The sequence below is a fragment of the Triturus cristatus genome, chromosome 9, assembly GCF_964204655.1.
Source record: "Triturus cristatus chromosome 9, aTriCri1.1, whole genome shotgun sequence".
Taxonomy (NCBI): domain Eukaryota; kingdom Metazoa; phylum Chordata; class Amphibia; order Caudata; family Salamandridae; genus Triturus; species Triturus cristatus.
In genome coordinates, this window is record NC_140592.1 from 523537527 (window position 1) to 523559119 (window position 21593).

A 21593-nucleotide genomic window follows, 5' to 3' on the forward strand; every position below is an offset into this window, starting at 1 on the left:
TGGAGCAGATTCGAAAATATTTAAGTCAGAACTGATTGCCGCCTGTGTTGTAGTGATGGGGCAAATTTCTTGATCATATGCCAATTCTGTGATGTCTTTGAGGATGGTCATGTCAGCTACATTAAGTCCTTCAAATCGTGAAGTGCTGGATGTCTCCTTGATTGCTTCAGTATTGGTATTAGTACTGGTGAAGAAGTATTTACGTAGTTTTAATGTCCGTGTGAAATTATATAAATCAATCCTGGTTTGTGTGTAGTCAAAATTTGTATTGGTACAAAATGATAAACCAAGGGAAAGGATACTTTCTTCTTCTTTAGTTAGCGCCATGTTGGTAAGATTGATAACTGTACTGCGGTTGTCGATATTCATGTCTATCTGCGTCTGTTCCTTCTGTACGACGGTTTGCCTGTTCTTTGCGTTGCGTTTGCCCCATCTCCTGTCTTTCCTTCGTCTCCTTTTTGACTTTGTGTTTTTGGTATTTGGTCTTGGCGCATAGGTCTTGGTCGTAGACTCATTATGCGCTCCATACGTAAAAAACCAAATTCCTCTACAGGTGTTGGCGCATTGCAGGTGTGAGTAATGTTGCTCATAGCTTCAGTGTCAGATTCTAATTCTGAACTCAGTTCAGATTCGCTGGGTACCACTGGTCTTATTGTACTGGTGCTTGCTGATGACATTTGTTGACGGCGAATGTTGTCAAACTTTCTCGAGAAAGTATAAATCCTTCCTTGCAGATAGTCATTTCTATCACGTTGGAATTTCACGGCCTTGCGTTCCTTGATAGTTTGTTCATGTTTCATTACTCTGACTTTAATTTCTTCAAGATTTTTATTAACTTCCTCTTGGTCTAATTTCTTCAGTTCATTGAGGATTTCTGCAATTCTGACCATTATTTTTTCTCTATCGGTAGTGGCATTCTTGATTAGGATCTGTAACATGTTCCTGGAGGATTGCGCATTGTTTTCTGCCCATTCCTGTAGCATTGCAGGGTCTGGATTTTCATATGTAGGTGCTACTAAGATCCTCAGCCCCCTGGGGATACGGCCCACATCGAGGTAACGTTTCAGAGATGTACATTCCCACCATTTGGAAACTTCATGTTTGCGTAGTTTTTCAAGTTCAGCTGTAAGTTTTTTAAGGTCGCTGCCTATCGGTGCTGTCGGTACGCCGCTTGTATTGGGCTGTACTGTGGCGTTAGATGTATCGCTGAAAATGTCTACTGCTGCAGCCTCTCGCTCCTTTATCCAATCCTCGGCCATCCTTAGAAATAGTAATTCTCTTTGACTCCCACTGCCCGTATGTCAACAATTACGGGACTACCTCTCCCATCAGCCACCTTACTGGACTCGAAAAGCCGCTTCTAAGCACAACACACAGGAGAGCTTACCTGGAACTCAGACCGCCCTCCGGCGTCCCCGAGAGACAGGATACTCACTGTTAGCTGGCTTGTTTCGCGCTTCGGTCCTGGGATGTCTGCTGCGGGGGGCTCTTCGTTTTCCTTGTGCAAAAGATAGACCAAACGGATTCCGGCAGCGAGGAGCCCCAAAGCGAGGAGGGTCAGCGTAGAGATTCCGGGAAAGTCTCTTAATATTTAAACCAGTCCTGAATTACAAGCATACGAAGACAGGCGCTGACACCGTGGGACGATGTATCAAAGAAATATTTATTTCAAAAGGACGCCCTGACGCGTTTCGACGGATACAACCGTCTTCTTCACTACATCGGGTCCCTCTATAGTGTTTACTTATATAATGAAAACGAGGCACAATCCACCATAGTTGTCACAGCAACACTTATCATAGACATAAAAGAAATCTCATATATGTCTGTGCCAAATGGCAATAATTAAAATACAGTGATTTAAAAATTATAATGAAAGAACACTGTGGTTTCAACCTAATGGGAAACAATCAATACATTGTGGCACAATCAAACCATGTATTAGTTTGAACCCGCTTAAGGAACTGTAATGATACACCAGTGATTTGTTTCACCAGTGGGGTTCTATTCAAGGACTTTTATCAGCAGTGAAATTCATGTGCACCCATCTGTGGGTTGATTGGTGGCACCACAGTTCCCATGATGCATCTGGGTGCAACATATCTATATCTTTACTGTGATTGGGCCACTTTGCACTTTCTTCCATCATTGCCTCTGAGGAAGAAGACTACGGTCTTCGAAACGCGTCAGGCTAATTGTGATGAAAGACTGCTAATGGACTGCTGGCGGTACATTATCCAAGCCTAATAAAGGTTGTTGCCTAACCTGCTGCTGTGTGAGTGCTGCTTGTCATTGGGCAAACTTGGAGCATTAATATATATATATATATATATATATATATATATATATATATATATATATATATATATATATATCCTCCAAATTGGTTCCCCTTCGTCAGAATCTGGCAGCGTTCGGTATGGGTGCTTTGCCCTGCGGCAGAACCTTCCACCTGGGAAAGGAAAACCAGGACGCACTCCCACAGATTTTGCAAATTTTTTAAATTTTCAAATCATTCACAGGGATACAGGCGAGTATCCCTGTGAATGCTTTGAAAATTTTAAAAAATTGCAAAATCTGCGGGAGTGCAGCCCGGTTTTCCTCTCCCGGATGGAAGGATTGAGTGAATATCTATATATATATATATATACATGCCAAAAAAGGTCCTCCATCGACTCGCAGTACTGTCAGCACTTGCTTATGCCGAAAAAGAACCACGAACCACTGGAAATACAAGCAATTTAAATATTTATTTTTGCTTTCCTCGCATAAATATATATATATCTCAAAGAAACACCACATTTGCTTCAGTAACCGCTGCAGGATCTATATATATATATTTTGGCCCTGGGGAGATACCTCTGGGACCACCCATCACAAGAGCTAGAGGGGTAGGGTATCCCTACCCTGCCCCCTATATCCTTTTGAACTATATTCATGACCGGGGACTAAGTCTCTGTAGTCCTGTAATGGCTGCTGCCATAAGATGTTGTGGCCAGCCAATTCAAGGGGCTGCTCCTGCGAAAAGCAAGACAGCCCATGTGCATAAAAGCTCCCTGTCCCAATTAGAAGGCCCTATTTTTTTTTAAACTAAGTTGAAGGGACTCTGGTAAAAGTCCCTCGCACCTAATTGGCAAGAGTCCCTCGAACCTATCCGTCCAGATATACCAACATTTTTGTAGGTTACTATTTTAAATACTTTAAAAATGGCTTAATATTTTAAAAACAACTAAATGGATTTACACCAAACCACAAAAACCAAGATCTAGCTTTCTACAGACATTCGGTTTAATTCAGTTTTTACGGTTGTGTGTCTCAAAAAAGTCTGTGGAAAATGAATGGGGATTTTGCGTTTTGAGACACCTCCCTACATGGGCCCCACTTTACAAATCACCCTGAAACTTTCAATGCACAAACTAGGAAAACTAGGAAAAAATAAAATTTTTGGGGAAGTTTCATGAAGATTCGTCAAACGGCTCCAAAGTTATAATCTAAATTTGTATATCTCTTGCAGAGATCTGATTGGCTGACAAGACTTCAACCAGGAAGGGTTGGCAGCCATCTTGAGACACAACTTCAGCCAAGTCCCAGAAAAAACATTTAAAAAAAGAAAAGGGGGCAGGGTAGGAGTAACCTGGCCTCCTACCTCGGATCCTGGGGTCCCCATGGGACCTGGCAGGGCAAAAAAAGCATTAAAACAAATCGCAAATCGTGGAGGATTCATGACTCTGGTAAAAATGGGGAAAAAACAGTGCTTGTTTTGAAAAGAGTCCCAAGGTGGGCCAGGTCCCGGAGACATTTTTTTTTAATAGGGAGGGTCACATGCCCCCCCCCCCTCCCTAAGGCACTTTGAGCCCCAAGGACCACCACCCCCTTGGGGTTCTATCTTTATAAATGGAGGGGGGCCGTGTGGACCCCCCCTCCTGAGCTTCATTGATGCCCCATGGACCCCCACCTCCCCAGGGCTTTAGTTTTATAATAGGAGGGTGGCCAAGAGGACCCCATCCTCGGTTTTGTGGAAGCCTCAGGGTACCACCAGCTTCCCAGGGCAATACATTCACATATTAAAGGGGGCTGCTGGAGCCCCCTCCCCCTTGGGGACCACCACCTCCATGGGGCCTATCAAATATGTAAAACTGGGAGGGTGGCCTCTGGGGCTGCCACCTCCCCTTGGGCGGGCCTCAGAAAGTTATTAATGGCACTGGAGACCACCACCCTTCAGGGCTGGCTCCTGCTATGTCCCAGGGTACTGACAGCTCCCACCAAGTCAGAACGAACACTAACTCCACTCCCAGTAAGCGGGAGCTGTCAAAGTGCTCCCGCCTGCGGAAGCAGAGTTTTCATCTGTTTTCCTGTCTGCTGTCATGCAGACAGGGAAACAGACGAAGCAATTGCTCTCACACAGAGGGAGCTGTATGTTTAGCAGCTCCCTGTGTGTGAGAAAAATGCCGTTCCTGCTCGAGGCGGGGAGCCAGCAGGGGCCTCGGGGGCATTCAGGCTTCTCCTGTGGTCCCCAACAGTGCTGACTGAGTGCCCTGGGTGTGCTCAAGGGCACCCAGCATGTCAAGGCTGGACCTCAGAGGTTGGGGTCCCCAGGGCCGAAATTGGCCTGATGAGGGGGACCACACAGCCCACCTCCCCCATAGACTTGTGGCCAGGCCCCAGGGAATGGAGTCCCCGGAGCCAAATTTGGCCCACGGAGGAGGGATGCGGTCCTTTTCTCCTTCTAAGAATTGAAAGAGCCTTCCACCCACCATAGTAGTATTCAAAGGTCTTCCTGGCTTTTGCCAGGATGATAGACAGCTTGCCAAAAAGGCTCTCCAGCGCGTTTCCCGCCAATTCTGGTGACACATTCTTCATGCCAAGGAATATGAGAACATCTCCACTAAACAAAGAAGCACTTACTTTATATAGCTAAGAGGAAGTACCCCTGAATGGTGGCAATTTACCTCTTTGCAATCTCGGTGTCCTCTCTATAGGAGGATTCATGTTATCACAGATTTCTGGATTAAGAGGCAGAAGGAAAAATTGCATTGTCAAAATGCACACAAAGTCACTAGAGACGTTTCCTTGGGGTCCATTACACAGCTGTAGTGTAGAATACGAACTGGGCATTTACCCTTCGAGGTAGCAGTTACTAATTAACCAGAATAAAGTACTCCACTTGAGTAGATATTTTGTGTAAAACTGTAGATTCTTGTTGGATAAAGGAGCAGGTGCCGTTCCGTTGTGGCCCAGTTACTCACACAGCTACTGACACACCCACACAGACACCTAGACACTCACTTACACACCCATTGACAGACCTACTCAGACATTGATACACCCACTCACAGACCCACTCAGACACTCACACACCCACTCACAGACCTACTCAGACACTCTGGAACACCCTCATAGGCCCACTCAGACACTCATGCACCCACTCAAAAAAAACAACTGAGGCACCTAATCACAGACTCACTCAGGCACTCTCACAGCCACTCCAGACCCATTCAGACAGTCATGCACCCTCTCACAGACCTACTCAGAGACTCATATACCGACTCACAGAACCACTCAGAGACTCACACACCCACTCACAGACCCACACAAGACTCACGCACCAACTGCGAAACCTAATCAAAAACACACACCCACTCACAGACTCATTTAGATGCTCATACACTCACTCACAAACTGGCTCACACACTCATGGAGGCACTCACAAAGCCACTCAGACACTCTCCCACCCACTCACAGGCTCACTCAAACACCTATTCATGCACCTACTCAGACACTCACGCACCAACTCACAGACCTACTCAGACACTCACATACCCACTCACAGACCCATACAGCCACTCACACACCCACTCACAGACCCATACAGCCACTCACACCCACAACACCATTCACACACCCAGTCACAGACCCTTACAGCCACTCACACAACCACTCACCGACCTATACAGTCATGCGCACACATACACTCTCAATGGTTACAGGTTACAGTTAGGAAATAGAATTGAAAAAAACCTTCGAATTTCACCCACCAAAAACTTATAGTTAAGAATTAACATTAAAAAACCTTGAAAATTCACTGAAAAGACAAAAGGGTACAGGGACGTTATAGTTAGGAAATAAAATTTAAAAACCTTGGAAATTCAATGCAAAAAACAAAGGTTACAGGGACGTTATAGCTAGGCTCAGTTTTCACTCGTATAAAACCGTCGAACTTCAGCTGTTATAGTTACCCGAGCTAACTATAACTTACACCCTTGCAATGAACTGCTTATGACCTCACATATTACATCACTCATGACATGATCAGTGACATCACTGATGACACCACAAAGCCTTCTTGAGATGCAAAATCTTTTGAGACTCTTTGCCAATTGCAATTAGAAGAGGGCGAGTTAGGGGATTTTCTCTCCTAATCCAAATTCATAATGAAATGAATCCATGGTCTGTGACCTCAATTGTGTTCCTAAACCATTGATCACACCTAGCTGGAGTTGTATCTGATTAACATAGGTGAAGCTGGCTCTTTTGTAGAGGGTTATTTTTGTGAATCATATTGAGCAGTTTCGGGGGTAAAGGCAGGCATGCAGGCATGGGTTCATTGCCTGCTTCCACCAATATCTCTCCAATGCAAATCATAATTTTTTATTAAAAACAGCACCCACCTGCAGTTGCAGAGATGGAGGTCTGTTGTCCCTATCTGATGCTTATTAATTAAGTAGGTTGTTAGTCATGACTCTCTGTGAATGCAGCAATGTTAGGCTGCAAGGGAAAATAAAGCACCATCCCTGCATTTGCTTTCCCAAATGCAATATTTGTTTAAAACAGCACTGGATCATTAAGGGTGAGGTGCTCTTTATAAAACAAAATGTTTCCCTGTTAAAAGACGTTGAGGGAAGGAGGCAGTTTCCCTTTTGCAAATAAGTTTCCACCACAGCGTCAGTGTCAGTAACTCATCAGTATTTAGCTACTGCAATTGTTGTCACAAATCATTGTTGTATTTCATTGCAAATCCCAGAGGATGATGCCCTTTTATACCCCCCTTCTGTGCCTTAAGTAATGAGTTACAAAAGCTATTTTACGGTTCGGAAAATCATAAAGGACACACAAAGTAACTATGGTACATTACCCCTCCCTTTTTGCAGTCGAAAAGCCTGGGATTTTGTAAATTGCAGGATCTGACATTACAAAACGGTGGTATACATCAAGCCCAAGTTCTAGTATATCATTGTAACGTTTCTTTAGAATGACATTACCAGACTCCAAAAACATTACTTTTGATGCAAGTGCATTAGAGATTAAATTATCCGATCCTGTAGTTGGATCTTGGCTATCCACCGATTTAAAAATAGGAAGATAAATTGTAACTTCCTTCAACCAATATCAACTTATTACTGAATTGTCATTTGAGTGTTCTTCCAGAATATTTATTTGATAAGGAAGCAGCAGGATTCACCTTCTTAATAGGCACACACGCTACGCTAATAATTTGCCATTAAAGTTTGGGCTTATTTGCTAAATGGTTGTGTAGTTGCACACTGTGCATTGTATATTGTTTTCAGCATTGCTTCCAATGATGTAACACCTCTTATCTTTTGCAGAGAGAGTTCAAGGATTCAGACCTGGAAATGCTGGCTCCTTACATCCCGATGGAAGGGGAAGATTTCCAGCTTACTCCAATCTGTGAAGACGGTCAATCATCGGGTAGCTCCTTACATGTATTTGACAAGGATGATTTTGATGACCTATCTCTTGAGAACAGGTCCGTCCCAGGTTATTCCCAGCTACCATTAGGAAAAAGTCTATCACCGCTAGAGAGAAATATGGAACTGAATGAGGAAGTGATGTATGCAAAGCCAGAGAATGGAAAGAACACCCCCTCCTGCTGCACTTATCAAGGATACTTGCATCCTTTTACTGGTTGGCCTGGTGATCCTTGGCCCCCAGATCCTCCATTTGGAGACTCGTCTGGTAGAATGTTGTTTGGAAATTGGCCTCCAATTCAGGAAAACAAATCACAAGGCAGCAACTTCTTCCAACCACCAGTCAGAGAAAGGTAAGCAAGAGCTATTTTCTACCTCCTTGTTCTCTAACACAAAATAATTTCGTACCTGTTGGCGGGTTCAGCTGACAGACGTTTCCTCTCAGAGGCTCTTGTACAGTCATTGCACTGTTTAGAGGATCCATGCAGGGCAGGCTGAAGTGCCTGGAATGGGACTCCTTGGGCAACATTAGGGAATGTCCAAAGAAGTCACAAATCACAATTTTCTGTGAAACTTGTGCTGTTTTGTTTGATCATGCGGTTCCCCATGGTTTAGGTTACAAAGTGCAGGACTTCTACAATCTATTAATATGTGAAAAAGACTTGAAATTACACTTCTCTTCAAATAACTGTTGGTTAAGTAACAAGCTATTGTGAAAGTGCATGTGCAGGCTGATTCATGTGTGAAGAAAAACGTTTTTTTACATTTACCAACAAATTTTGACCTTGTGGACGGATTTTCATACAACTCAGCAGTCTATTTACTCAGTTAGCTAAGTTTCAGTGTGCCAATTTCATGAAGAGTCATGCATGGAAAAAAAAGTTCAAGGGGTAAGGGTGAAAAAATTATGATTTCCCATTTAGGTCACATAGGAAGTTTTGCTGACAGATATCGCAAAATATGCTGAACGGAATTACACCTAACTTGACATGAAAGTCGAATTTTACTCTGATAGTATGCTTTTTAGGTTTCACCTGACAGCACAACTGTCACCTAATGTTATGTGATCAAACAAAAAATGAGTTTACAGGAGTACTACAGAGAGAAGCAGCAGGAGTACATGTTTCGATTGGGGAGAAGTTGTGCTCTTCCACGGAAAAGTGCTTGCCCTTCACACAGGTGTGATTATTTTGTTAATTTATCCAGCTTCCTCATTGATCAGCAGTATGGCTGCCTGAGCTTGAAATTTCAGGGACAAACACATGACAATGTAAAGCTGTTAAAGTGTCTGAGATAATTAGATAGTTTACTGTGATAGTTTTTATCTGGCAGAAACACAGATCCACTCCCCTTCCATCATTACCTTTAGACTTCAGAGTGCAGTTATGTGTTTAAGAGCAGTATGGGATTCCCAGGGCTGCATTAATCTATGTGGATTTTTTGGTCTAGCTTGACAATGTAACTGTTCCTTGACAGTATATAATAAATAGCTAGCTCTCGGAGTACTACTCTGCCCACATGATGGTTCACCTGAGTACAGTAATTGATTGAGCCAAAGTTGTGTGCTTCCACTTAAAAGACTTCTTGTATTTCACTTTTTGGCTTGTGGCAAAGCTTATACTTGGTACAGCAGGACTGAGCTGGTGTTGGCGGCAAGACAATGATCATGGCTATAGACTTAATCTGTTTATTTTGAAATATTATGATAAAGGCACTAATCCTGACATATTTACTGTTAAAAGCATATGTTAAAGTCAATAGGCATTGAAGTGTAGATTATCATTACTCTATATTAAAGGCTACAGATAGGTTTTTTGCTACATGAAATCTCACAGATTGTGGTAATATGCAATGGTTTTGGTGTTGGCTACCCTGTGTGACAAACAGTAGATATTGAAGGTTTGAGAATCCTTGGCAGCACTCTTAGGAGAGATAGCATTTTGCTTAGCTAAACTGTAAGTTTTATAATTTCTAATTTAATGACTATTTGCCTGATGGTTGCTTTGTGGTAAGGTTTACTTTCAAACTGTAGGCCTGAGATGGTTATTGTGACAAGCAATAGGCTCGATTGGTGCACTTACAAACATAATGTTCAAAGCCATAAGTCTGGTCTGCTTATTATGAAATGTTATGACAAAGGCAGTAGGTCTGTCTTATTAACTGTGAAAAGCCTTAGTTGAAGCCAGTAAGCGTTTAACAGTTGGTTGTTATCACATTACGGCACAGGCTATCCACAGGTATTTTGTTACTTGCAATCTCACAGAGTGCCATAGCAGGCAAGGGTTTTTGGTGTTGGTAAACCACCTAAACAAACCATGGGCATTAGCAAGATATTATGTTATGTAACCTGTAGGCAGGTATTGTGTTAGATGGAAATTCACAGATTACCGTCGTAGTAGGCAAGAGATTTGGTGTTGGGTGATCCATTTAAACAAACCATGAGGCTAGAAGATATGCACTACAATTATCATTTTTAGGCTCTCTTAGGAGAGATACTATGTTGCTTTGCCAACTGTCATTCTTTGCCAACTGTCATTTTGTATACATTTGTACTTTTATGACTGTACGCCATATGGTTGCCTTGTGCAAAGTTTATGTTCAGTACAGTAGTCTTAAGTTTGTTATAGTGACAAGCAAATGATAAAGGCTATAGGCCTGATTGTTGATTATGAAAAGTTACAATTGAGGAAGACCTGGCATATTGATTGTGAAAAGCCTATGTGAAAGTCAATAGGCATATAAGTATAAATTATTACTGTGACTTAAAGCCCGCAGTTAGGTTTTTGTTATATGAATTCTCATAGATTACCTTGGTAGGCAAGGGTTTTGATGTTGGTTACCCCCTCTAACAAACCATGTGTAAAGAAGAAGAGCACTGTGAGAATACTTGATAAGTCGTGTAAGGAGACATGGTATTTTGCTTTGCCAACTGTTATTTTGCATACACTAGTATGTTAATGGTTGCCTTGTGGCCTATCCTACACTCAGTAGAGTAGGCCTGAGTTGATTATGGCGACAAGCCAATGATAACAGCTATAGGCTTGATTGGTGTGCAGGAAAATATCATGCCAGATGCCATAGGTTTGGCCTGTTTATTATGAAATGTTATTACTAAGGCACTAGGCCTGGCTTACATATGTGAAAATCATATGGGAAAGCCAATATACCTCTAACAGTGGATTATTACAGGCTGTAGAAAGGTATTTGGTTACATGTAATCACATAGATCTCAATAGTAGGCAATATTTTGATGTTGGGAATCCACCCTGGGAGTAGTCTTTCACCATTAGTAGGGATTTTATTTTGTTTTGACACCAGTATTTTGTAGATAATCGCCATTTTATTATGTAGGCCTTATGGTTGTCTTTGGGAAGGCGTATGGCTAGCACAGCAGGTCTGACTTAGTTACGGTGATAAGCCAATGATAAAGGCAGTAGGCCAAACATATTGATTGTGAAAAGCATGTGTTAAATTCCACAGTCATTTAAGGATAGAGTGATATTACTCTGCATTAAAACCTACAGATTTGTATTTTATTAAGTGGGAGGGTTTTGGTGCTGGTTACCCCCACTTACAAACCGTCGACATCGAAGATTTGCACTGTGAGAATCCTTGTTAGGCTATCTTAGGAGAGATAGTACTTTGCTTTGCCAACAGTAATTTTGTATACTGTGTAATTTTATGACTATGCCTGATGGTTGCCTTATGGAAAAGCTTAAGCTCAGTGCAGGCCTCAGCTGGTTGTGGTGACCAGCTAATGATAACTGCGTGAGGCCTGATTGGTTCATGAGGAAAACATATTTGTGATGCCTAGGTCTGATCTTTTTATTATGAAAAGGTATGATAAACACTGCATGTCTGACATAATGATTGTGAAAAGCATATGTTAAAGTCAATAGACAGTTAAAGGTGGGTTGTTATTTTTCTGCACTAAAGCCTACAAATAGGTATTTTTTAGAGTGTCACAGATTACTTTTATGGGGAAGGATTTTGGTGTTGTTACAGCCTCTGACGAACCTTGGGGGAGAGAAGATTTGCACTGTAACAGTTGTTGCTAGTATGTCTGCTAGGATCTTGTCATAATAAAATAATTAAATAATACATACATACATGTATATGAGTATATCTCCATATAGATACATAGGGATTTGGGGTCATCTCTATTCTGCCACTGGTCTGTCAGAGTGTCATTTACATTCTGCTTCCTTCCATGACAGCATATCTTGTGGGATAATCGCTCAGTCCACATCAGTCACTGGCTCTCTTGCCCTTTCTGATCACCCATCTACATCGACCTGAAAATGAGTGTGATTCTAAGTCAGGGCTGTCCTTAAGTTTTCAATTTTCTCCTTTTAGAGTTACTCTTTCATTTATTTGATTCTAATGTTCCTTGATAGAATACTACATCTCTCCAGGCAGTGCTAACAGGTCACTTGCTTGCAGCTCATTTTATCTACAGTGCGCCACATTCCACATGGTTATTTCCTCTAAACCTGGAGAGCACAATAGAATGCTGTTGTCCACAATGTGTCATTGTTTTACTATGCCAGGATGGTCACCCTGTTGGTTCTGAATGTTCCTGCAAAACTGGAACAGTAAAACAACAATGGATTATTTGCAATACTTCTGCAAGTCTGACACTTGCTGCTATGTTTAGTTTAATTATTGCAAGCATATTTTGATAACAGCATGTTTTCCTTCTCCTCCTTGTATTCATTTATTAATTTTGTTTTTATTATTTTTGCATATGTTGTTGAGTTTGTGTTATTCTGGTTGCATCAGATGGTGAATGCTGCAGTGGATAGTTGAATGGATGAATAAGTGCAACGATGAGTGGCAGAGTGAATGTATGATGACTTACCGAGTGTCTAAACCCATTAATGACACAAAAGGAACTTTGTTTCGTAAGCCAGACCTATTGGCATTGCCAATGCTCATTTTGTTTTAATGTAAATCCATCCACTAGTCCTTCAGGCTTTAGCATCTCATTTTAAAGAGCTGCCAAATAGAATTTAGAGTTAACACTTGTGTATACCTGTCATTTTAACTTGTGAGTCACGACTTGTGAATCATGTCAATCGCAATTTAAAGTTTTTACAAACTGTAATTAATTGGAATAAGGCTAAAAAGAATTTCTGCCATCTTGAAACATTCAAGTCGGCGTAGACTCATGAGTTTCCCAAATAGAAAAAGTAATTTGGGCAGTGGTCAGGGGTATCCAGACACGTGGAAAATACAAGCCACTCCCGAGAAAAAAACAGCCAAAAACAGCATGCAACTCGCGCTTCGAAGCATACTCACAAGCTCAACAGCAGCCATTTTAATTAGTTGATTTGACCACCATTTTGTGCCTGACCCATGAGTGGCTTTCGACTCATGACTTTCAGGCAGTGTAAAAAAAAAAAGCACAAGCAAAGCCAAACACTAAAATGAGTGCCTGGCTTTGCTTGGAAGGCAGGATTGGCTAGGCCCTGGGACAAACGCCCACTGATCAGCACTAAAGACCATGCACACAGCCTATGGTGTTTTGGATGCAGCACCTAGCCACAGGCCAGGCCTCACAGCCAGTCCCTGAGATGCACCACTAAACAGACCCCCAGGATATTGCAGCATTGATTTGCAAATTTAGCGGCACAAAAATGGAAATTTAGCGGCACAAAAATGGAAATTTAGAGGCATTATTGCAGCACTTTATTTTACTCATAATCATTTCTTTTCAGCCTTAAATCAATGTAAACTGATTCAGCAAGGTATTCCACTGTGAAATTGGCATGTTTAAAGTGTCTGTGGCTCTACAGAAGCACAGCTCCAATTTGCACCTTGTAAGAGGGGGCCCTATTTCTCCCTCGGGTGTTCTAGCACTCATGTATGCACCCCTGCCGGGGCACCGCTACCTCCTGGACCCGTCCATTTTAAAAAACAGTAATTTCTATCACCCTTTTTAACATTGAAAATATATTGATTATACCATTATGACCCAGACAGGAAGTCCTGGTTTGCTGCTAGAGCGCTTTACTAGAAAGTAATACAGGGAATTAAGTGTGGCAATTTAAGTGGCACTTTGTGAGTGGACAAAGGCAAGGAAATTCATTAAAGAAACTATCCTCTTTTCTGAAACCCAATGGTCTAAAAGGGGCCTTAAAATCTCCCCAGCAGTTCTGAAGCGCTGCTGCTGGGTACATAGTTGCCAAGGTTTCAGATTGGTTTGAGGTTTGTAAAAAAAGGCAATTAAGTAATTGCTGTTCATAATAAATCATGATAGCATCAAAGATGGTTTAGAATCTTTTATTTCGCAGACGAGCAGAACCAATGAGGGGCTAATGAAACCATTACCAGTAAACCTAATTTCACAAGTCAGATATTCCAGTTGGACAGGAGATAATAACCAGGTTCACATTCCTCATGAATATTTTCATACACGTAGCTCTGCCGGAAAGTGTCTGTTCCTGTGAAAACAATGTTCTTCCTGAACTTGACTAACCTTGCGTTTAGGGCCATTAAATTATAATTACTTGGGTTTGCTGCCCTCCGGTGGTTGTTCACGGAAATTCCTTTACCCTATCCGCTATATCTAATGCCGTGTTTTGGTGTAACGTAGGCATGTGATTTGACGTCAGGCGCGCAACTCCCATTGGACTCACAGGGCTTCAGCCCCCCCCCCCCCCCCCCCGTGTGTGGCAGTCCGGGATGAGGCAGCTTCCCGGCGCACACACAGCCGCACCCGAGCACTTCACAGGTCTTAATGTGGGCGGAGGACGGTTGTTATCAGAGACAGCCACTACTAGTGACCCAGTTGTACAGTCGACCCAATCAACTGCCTTCCCTAGAGTACAACCAATCGAGGCAAAGGTCTCTGTCCTGTTTGGCCTCCTGGCAGAAATCAAAACGGACAATGGCCCACTGTTCCATGAACAAAAGTTTAAAATAAATGTGAATGGCCCAGGGAGCCAGCACAAAAAAGTTATACCGCAGTGGCTTCAGGCTAGTGGGGAAATGGGGAAGCCGAGCATTTCATGCGCAACCTAACAAGGCTATGCACATTGGTGTATGGAAATGACCCAGAGAACTACATGCACCAGTTCCTATGAGCGTACCTTTACACCCCTCACAGCACCACCACGTCCGCTTCCCTTGATCTTCTGATTCATGGGCCTGCTTGGGCCAGTATTCCGCTCAGTGCTGCCTGACAGCTCACCCCATTAGATGCAGTGGCTGCCCAGAAGAAATGGAAAGCAACAAATGAATGGGCCAACAGGGACTGAAGGGCTTACATCCCAACCAGTAGTGTGTGGGAATGAGTGTCTATAAGAGATTGCCACCCTGGGTGGAAATTCAGAACACCCTTTGAGAGAAATGCTTTGCAGGTTAAAAAGATCCAAGGGATCATGACCACTGCCACCCGGTGGGGCAAGCGGGTAGTCCAAAATGTGTCTTGGTTCAAAAAGACACAGGCCACTGACTCTGCCACAGTCCCTGTCGAAGGAGCCCCGAAGATAACTGGTTGGACCACTCAGGTGGGCAAAGAACACCCCACCGTGACAAATCCAGCGATGTCACACCGGAGGGCGAAGGATAGCTGCAGAAAGCCCCATCACCAAATGGCCGACTAACCCCCATGGGGAGTGAGGTGGCTGACAACCCAGGAGAGCCAGGCGGAAAAAATGAGAGAAGCCAGCGATACCACCTCTGGCCCAACCCAGCTCCCAGCTAGTTATTGAGAGACTAAATGCATGAACACACACGTGGGGACTTCTGAGGTTTCGTCTTTGTTGTTCTCCATATCTTTCTATTTTCCCTCTTCACCCACCTCAATCCCATGCAGAGCGAGGTAGAGCTTGTCAGCCAACTTGGGGAAGGATTTTGTGTATAGTGTACCACTCAGCCAGTATGCCATCAGGTAATTACATCCCACACCCTTGACCGGGCTTGGCCAGAAAGTATAAATAAATGGGGTGTGGGCCGCTCGTCGCCACTCCCACACCAGTCAGTGTGTACGTGTGTGTGTTCTCGCGTCAGCCCCAATGTTTCCTGCACAGCTTGGTGCAGCAGTTTACACCCTGGTGAATGTTGTCATACAAAAACACATATATGAGAGCAAGACATTCTCAAACCATACAATATCTGCATTCTCGAAAAAGTTTCTGGGGAACTATCAGGGCATTGCGCCATAATTCACGTAATATGTCAAAGACGTGCACACAGAAATGATGCTTCCCCCTCCCCAGGGCATAATGTAAAAAAACAACAGATACAGCACATCAAGAGCGGTGAAATGGAAGCTGATGTAACTTCAAGCGCCTTATCATAATGTTGTTTTCTGCACTGCGCTAAAGGGGTCTGTGCACTTCTTTTTGACATCTTCATTGCATACATTGCCTTAAGATATCTGCAAGTTAATGCAAGCTTTTCAAACAGCTGACCTCAGAAACACAACAGCACAGATTCACAAAGGTTTGGCGTCAGGTTAGCGTTACTTTTGTAATGCAAACCTGACGCTAAACCTTTTTGGGGATTAACAAACCAAAGGTAATTGGTATTAGCGTTGGTTTGTATGGAAAAGTCACAGAAAGCACCTCAAAATGCTGCTCTGCATTAGTTTGCATCAAGGGGGTGTTAAATGTGTGGTACATGGGCATTCCCATGCAACCACCCATGCTTTTTGACGGTAACCCTTATCTACTAACATTAATAGACAGGGTTTAGCGCCCCAAATTAATACAGCTGTAAAGCACGTGTTAAAAGGAGAAGTTTTTCATTTCTCCTTTATTTTCTGACTTTGCATGCGTGCTGCACTGTGCAGCGCACATACAAAGTAGGAAAAGATTTGAAGTGTGCCTAGGCATACTATATGGTACAGGAAGGATATCCTTCCTGTACAAAACCTATGCTAGACTCAGGTATGCCCCCTAGCACCATGGCGCTAAGGTGTGTGCCTGGCGCACAGCAGCTGAAATCAGCACTGGTGCTAGGGAGAGGGGAGGAGAGTGCATATCTCGATGAATATGGCACTGTCCTGCTCTCTCCGTGTAACAGCCTCTTTGAGGGCTGCGCTGCGTTCCATGACAGATTTTAGAATCTGGGCCAACATTTTTACCTTTCTTTTGAGATTGCACCTAGGGGGAATTTTTTTACCTAAATGTAGTTTACAACTAAGCTTGATTTGGCACCTAAATGTGATTTTGCACTTAAAAGTCGTTTTCCTCTTAATTGTGAATTGTGGTATTGAAATTGTTTCCATATTCCATCTGATGTCACACCTTAGTATGGTTTTGCACCTAAATTTGGTTTCACACCGAAATGTGATTCTATGGTTCTGTTGAGGTTTGAAGGGTAATTTTGCGCTTAAAATGTATTTGTGCTTCTTATCTTTGTCCAGTCTCATATCATCATGGGGTTTTGCTCAAATGCATTTGTACTGTTAAGTGCTGAGGTCAGGTCCCATCCGCATTATAATTAAATTAAATGAACACAAACAAATATTCCCATAAATCAGAATGACTTCACCGCCCTAAGTGTATGTTTGTCATTGGAACCTTTGGCTGCAGTGTTGAAGTAGGTAAGGGTTGTTTCAATTACGTGGGGAATCGTAGGCCTGACAATAGGTTCTGTGAGAAAAAACAGCTCAGCCATCAGCAGTATGAGTGTATTTTTATTGGTTATCCAAGCAGTACCTCTACTGTGCAAGCGGCCTGCCAATAAATTATATATAACATGATCTATCTATAGTGACTTGGTGATATTGCTGACATCTTGTGTCTGGGCTCGTCAGCCGTATTTATATTTAAAGTGAAGTATGGAACGTCAGTATACACGGCCAAATCCTGTAAGATCTTTGTAACATGAGAGCAATTTCCTAAAAACGTAATGCGTTGCTGGTGGGTTGCGAAAAGTTACTCTGCATGGCTGGCTCTTGGAAGTGTGTGTCACCTTCCTCAAGTTAATCCTTGCAACCTTTACACATTTGATCACCCCCCTCAGGACACTACAGGATCGTGCATGAGTACTGGAGGCATTTGGACATAGATGAAAACCCAGATCCGGGCTCTGTGGTTTGGAGGGACACACCAGGTGCACCCAACCTCACCAACTAATGTCAGGGCTGTAGATGACTGACAGTGGTCGCAGCAGTACTATTTATAGTGGCAAGACAGACCTGTTTACCTATTCATGCCAAGCAGAGTCTTCTGCTGGCCTCTAAACATTCTTACATTTGTCTGCCAGTGCCCTGCAACCTTTCCTTCACCCATTCATGTAGGACATTGATGTCTCATGTGTGAATACCTTTGTATGCATCTAAGGAATGCATGTATGCACTGCATGTGTCACGGAAGGCCAGACCCGCACTTGAAAACATTTTGTATGTACTACATCCAAGTGGTATCTACGATGAAAGGTTGGTGAGAGCCCTGGCGGCAGATGTGAATTGCAGGGCTCCTCGCAGCATTCTGGGGATTCTTTAAAGTAGATCAGATATTGGGGTTTGAGCAAAAGGTAACAGATGGCCCCCTTTGTGGCTTAAGGAGTTTCCCTGCCCCTTCCTGGTCTGTTGTTCATTGAAAGAGATACCTTCTTATCCTCCACAGTTTAAAAGCTAGATAAGTGAGACAGGCCTCCTCTCTTTTATACCCTTGTTGTGCATCTCTCCTGACAGAAGACTCATAGCCAGTGCTTAATTTGTAAAATATTAAGTGCCGGGGCTCTGACCAGGAGGCCACTGCAGCTTGCACCACACATCACCCTTATCATCGCTGCCAAAACAACTACTAATCATCTCTCTCGCATGAAAATGCGACAGTTCAGATAGTTCCAGGTCCCCAAAGCTAAAGAAATGGCTGGGGAGGAAGGTGTTAGTAATTTTATAATGTATATTGTTTTCCTAAATAACTGTGATACTTCTCATCTCTAAATTACATGAGCAGCACCACCTTGTGGCAGACTGCCCTAAGTGTGGTGTTGACAATAGGTGCCAGTGCCGGTGCCGAGCACAGGAAACCAATTAAGTGCCGGTGCTCAGCACCTGAAAGCTCCGGCTCAAATTAAGCACTGCTCATAGCTGTAACCCACCTCCCCGTTAGCACCTTGTGACAAAAACCCTGGTAGAACTAGTATGAGTGGAATAAGCAAAAGGCCCAGAACCGGTCTCAGTGCTAATTGTTGGAATGCACAAATACTGTCAGCAACTTTGGTATAGATATGGGGCAGAAACATCTATCCAGTTTGTTCAGATTTGTATATGGGAAAACAAGGTCTCCACACCCATTGCAAGAAGAAACTCTCTGCTCTCTAGTATTAGACTGTTGACCACCAACTCTTGCTGCTAGGTTCAAAAGTAGAAACCTGGCATCTTTGATCAAGACTGCTAGGAGAGGTTGACCAGACCCTGCTTTGAGGGAAAGAGCAGCAAACTTCTGAGGAGAACCAATGGGAGTAACCTTGCACGAGGGCGATGCTGCTCAGAAGAGCGACTGCAACAGAGCAAAGGCAGAACGAGTGAAGATGTCCATGGCACACCATGGAGAACCCTGCACCATTCTGTGATGGTGAGGCCCAGGAGTAACCCAAAGTTTATCTGCAGCGCGAACAGACTTTTTTCTCCTGTGGAGACAGGGTATTGAGGAACTCCAGACGTTCGCGTTCTGTTGCAATAGCTAAGTATAACAAAGCCACAAGATGCAAAATGAAACCTGACCACATTCTGCACTCCCACAAAAGAGTAGAGTAACAGAGGAGAATGGCATTAGTGGAGATGCCTGCATGAGGATTTAAGCACTCTTCAGGAGTGGGAAACTATCTAGTTTAGTGCTGGGTTTTGTGTTCGGGCCCAAGGAAGATTCAAAGCTGCAAGATCCACTGAGCTGTGAAGAGTGCCCTTCCACCACAGCCCACTCAGTTAGTGAATGTGGAGACTCTGCTCACCTGAAACACCTTGCCATAGATGCCACTCATGCCCCAGTAGGCTGAACCAGTGTGTGGGTCCTGTTGCACGTGCTCCGTGGAAGGTGCATTGCACACCACATTGAGTAGCGCAGTCCAGCTGAAACGCTAGAGAATCGCAGGTGCTGCTTGCACGTACTCAGCAATAGAATTGACAATGAACAGTACTGCGCAACCTAAGAGAACTCAAAAGGGGAAACAAAACTCATGCTACCAGCAAGGGGAGAGCTGGTCACCCTCCAAGAACTACCCACATCCCACGTTTGTAACAAAGGGGAACCCCTGAGGCCAATTGAGAATTGTGACACAAAGAGTATCTTACAAAGTTGACCAATCTGAGCAGCCTAAGATGAGTCCCATAGTAACACAGATTAGTAATGCTCAACTTAGTTTCTTCTTCTGAAAGATTATGTGCAGTATTATATTGCCTGTGATTAGGAAAAATATTGTTTCTTTCTCACAGATAAGCAGTGGCTGGACATTGTGTTATTGACCTGTATTGGTTTATTGAGTCCTGAGTCTGTAACCACCACTCACCTGAGTAAGCCTTGAACTGCTCAACTTCACTACCCTCAAGTGCTAAAGGAGTGTACTTGGCACTCAGTTTTGGGATTAGTAGTAAGGTTAAGTATTAGGACACCAGGCCTTGGATTGACATCATCTGACCGCTTGCCCCTGGACTCCTGAATAAGTACTCACAATCGCATTTTTGTTATTATTGAAGCAGAGTGAGGTTTTTAACAGCTCAACTGCCTCAGAAATGAAACGTCCTGGGGTGGCATTGAAAGAGCAGTCTTTTTCAGGCAGTAGGCCGAATGGTATCTCAATATGACAACTGAAGTAAATGCCCTAAAGCTCAACAAGAATCCACACCTTCACCTGAAGATATGGTGGTTGAATATAAATATTTCAGAGACTGCTATTGAATCTATGATGTCTGTGCCCTGTGGAATGCTGTGAACACACAATACTTAAGACAAGGTTAGTAACAAAATCAGTTTGATCTGCCTTACCATCTCTTTGCAATTTATAAAGGTCTGGTAATTACTTTCACATCAGTGATGTAGAACATCATATGATGCCCTGTGACATCAGCAAGGTCAAAGGTGTTATGAAATCCATTCCTTTGACATAATCTAGCCAAAGAGTGCATGACCTCACTTCCACTACCCATGGTGTTTTGGTAGAATCCGTAAATAGATTAATTCACTTTCTGCAAAGATCTGTCTGTATGTTGCAAATGTGAATTCTAATGGTATCTATCAGGACGTTAGTGCACCACATAAGCTGATATGTGTGATTTGCAGATAACAGGTTCTACTCTTAGTATGACAGTCAATGGGTTAATGCACCTCCTCCACAGATCTTAGAGCTCACTGCAGATCGGGGCTTTCAGTTCCAGTGAAATAGATCTTTAAATTATTTATTCTGCTGCTTCAGAGTTCCTTGTGTAAGTATGAAAAGCATATTGGCATTTTCCAATGCCTAGGGGCAGGGCAAGAATACGGACTCTTTGGCCTGTGAGTTGCACAGAAGGCAGGCCCAATACAGGTATTAGAATATGCAGGAAGGTGTTGTGAGATTGAGGTTGCAGGGACCAGGTGCAATTTGAAGCCAGCAGTTAGGCAGTACTGCCAAATTGTCTCTAATCAGGTGTTAAATGAACACAAATGTGTTACTGTTGCCATCTTTCTTGCAATTAATTTTTTTGTCACTCAAATTGCAGCGTGTCCAGTCAGTTGATCGGTGTGTAGATACAAATTCTTTGCCAGAGGTGTGCTGATCAAAGAGAGTGACTTGACTTGATTCAGTTTAGTGTTGGTGCTGCATCTCTGTGATCATGCCAAGCCAGGGTCGAGGGGAGGTAAGGGCAGCAGCAGGAGGAGGGTTTCCCCACTGCATTTTGAGCAGTGGATAAAAGAAAAAGAAAATTATAATAACACTATATTCTTA

The 21593-nt window shown here is 43.2% G+C and overlaps 1 protein-coding gene across 2 annotated transcripts in view; it reads left to right on the forward strand.

The window, feature by feature from the left end:
- Positions 1 to 21593, forward strand: part of LOC146798232 (endothelial PAS domain-containing protein 1-like) — a 522541-nt gene that overhangs the window by 451418 nt on the left and 49530 nt on the right. For both annotated transcript variants that reach the window (XM_085625511.1, XM_085625512.1), the window contains one exon: positions 7605 to 8059. In XM_085625511.1, coding sequence (XP_085481637.1) covers positions 7605 to 8059 — 455 coding nt within the window. The remainder of the gene's footprint in view (positions 1 to 7604; positions 8060 to 21593) is intronic.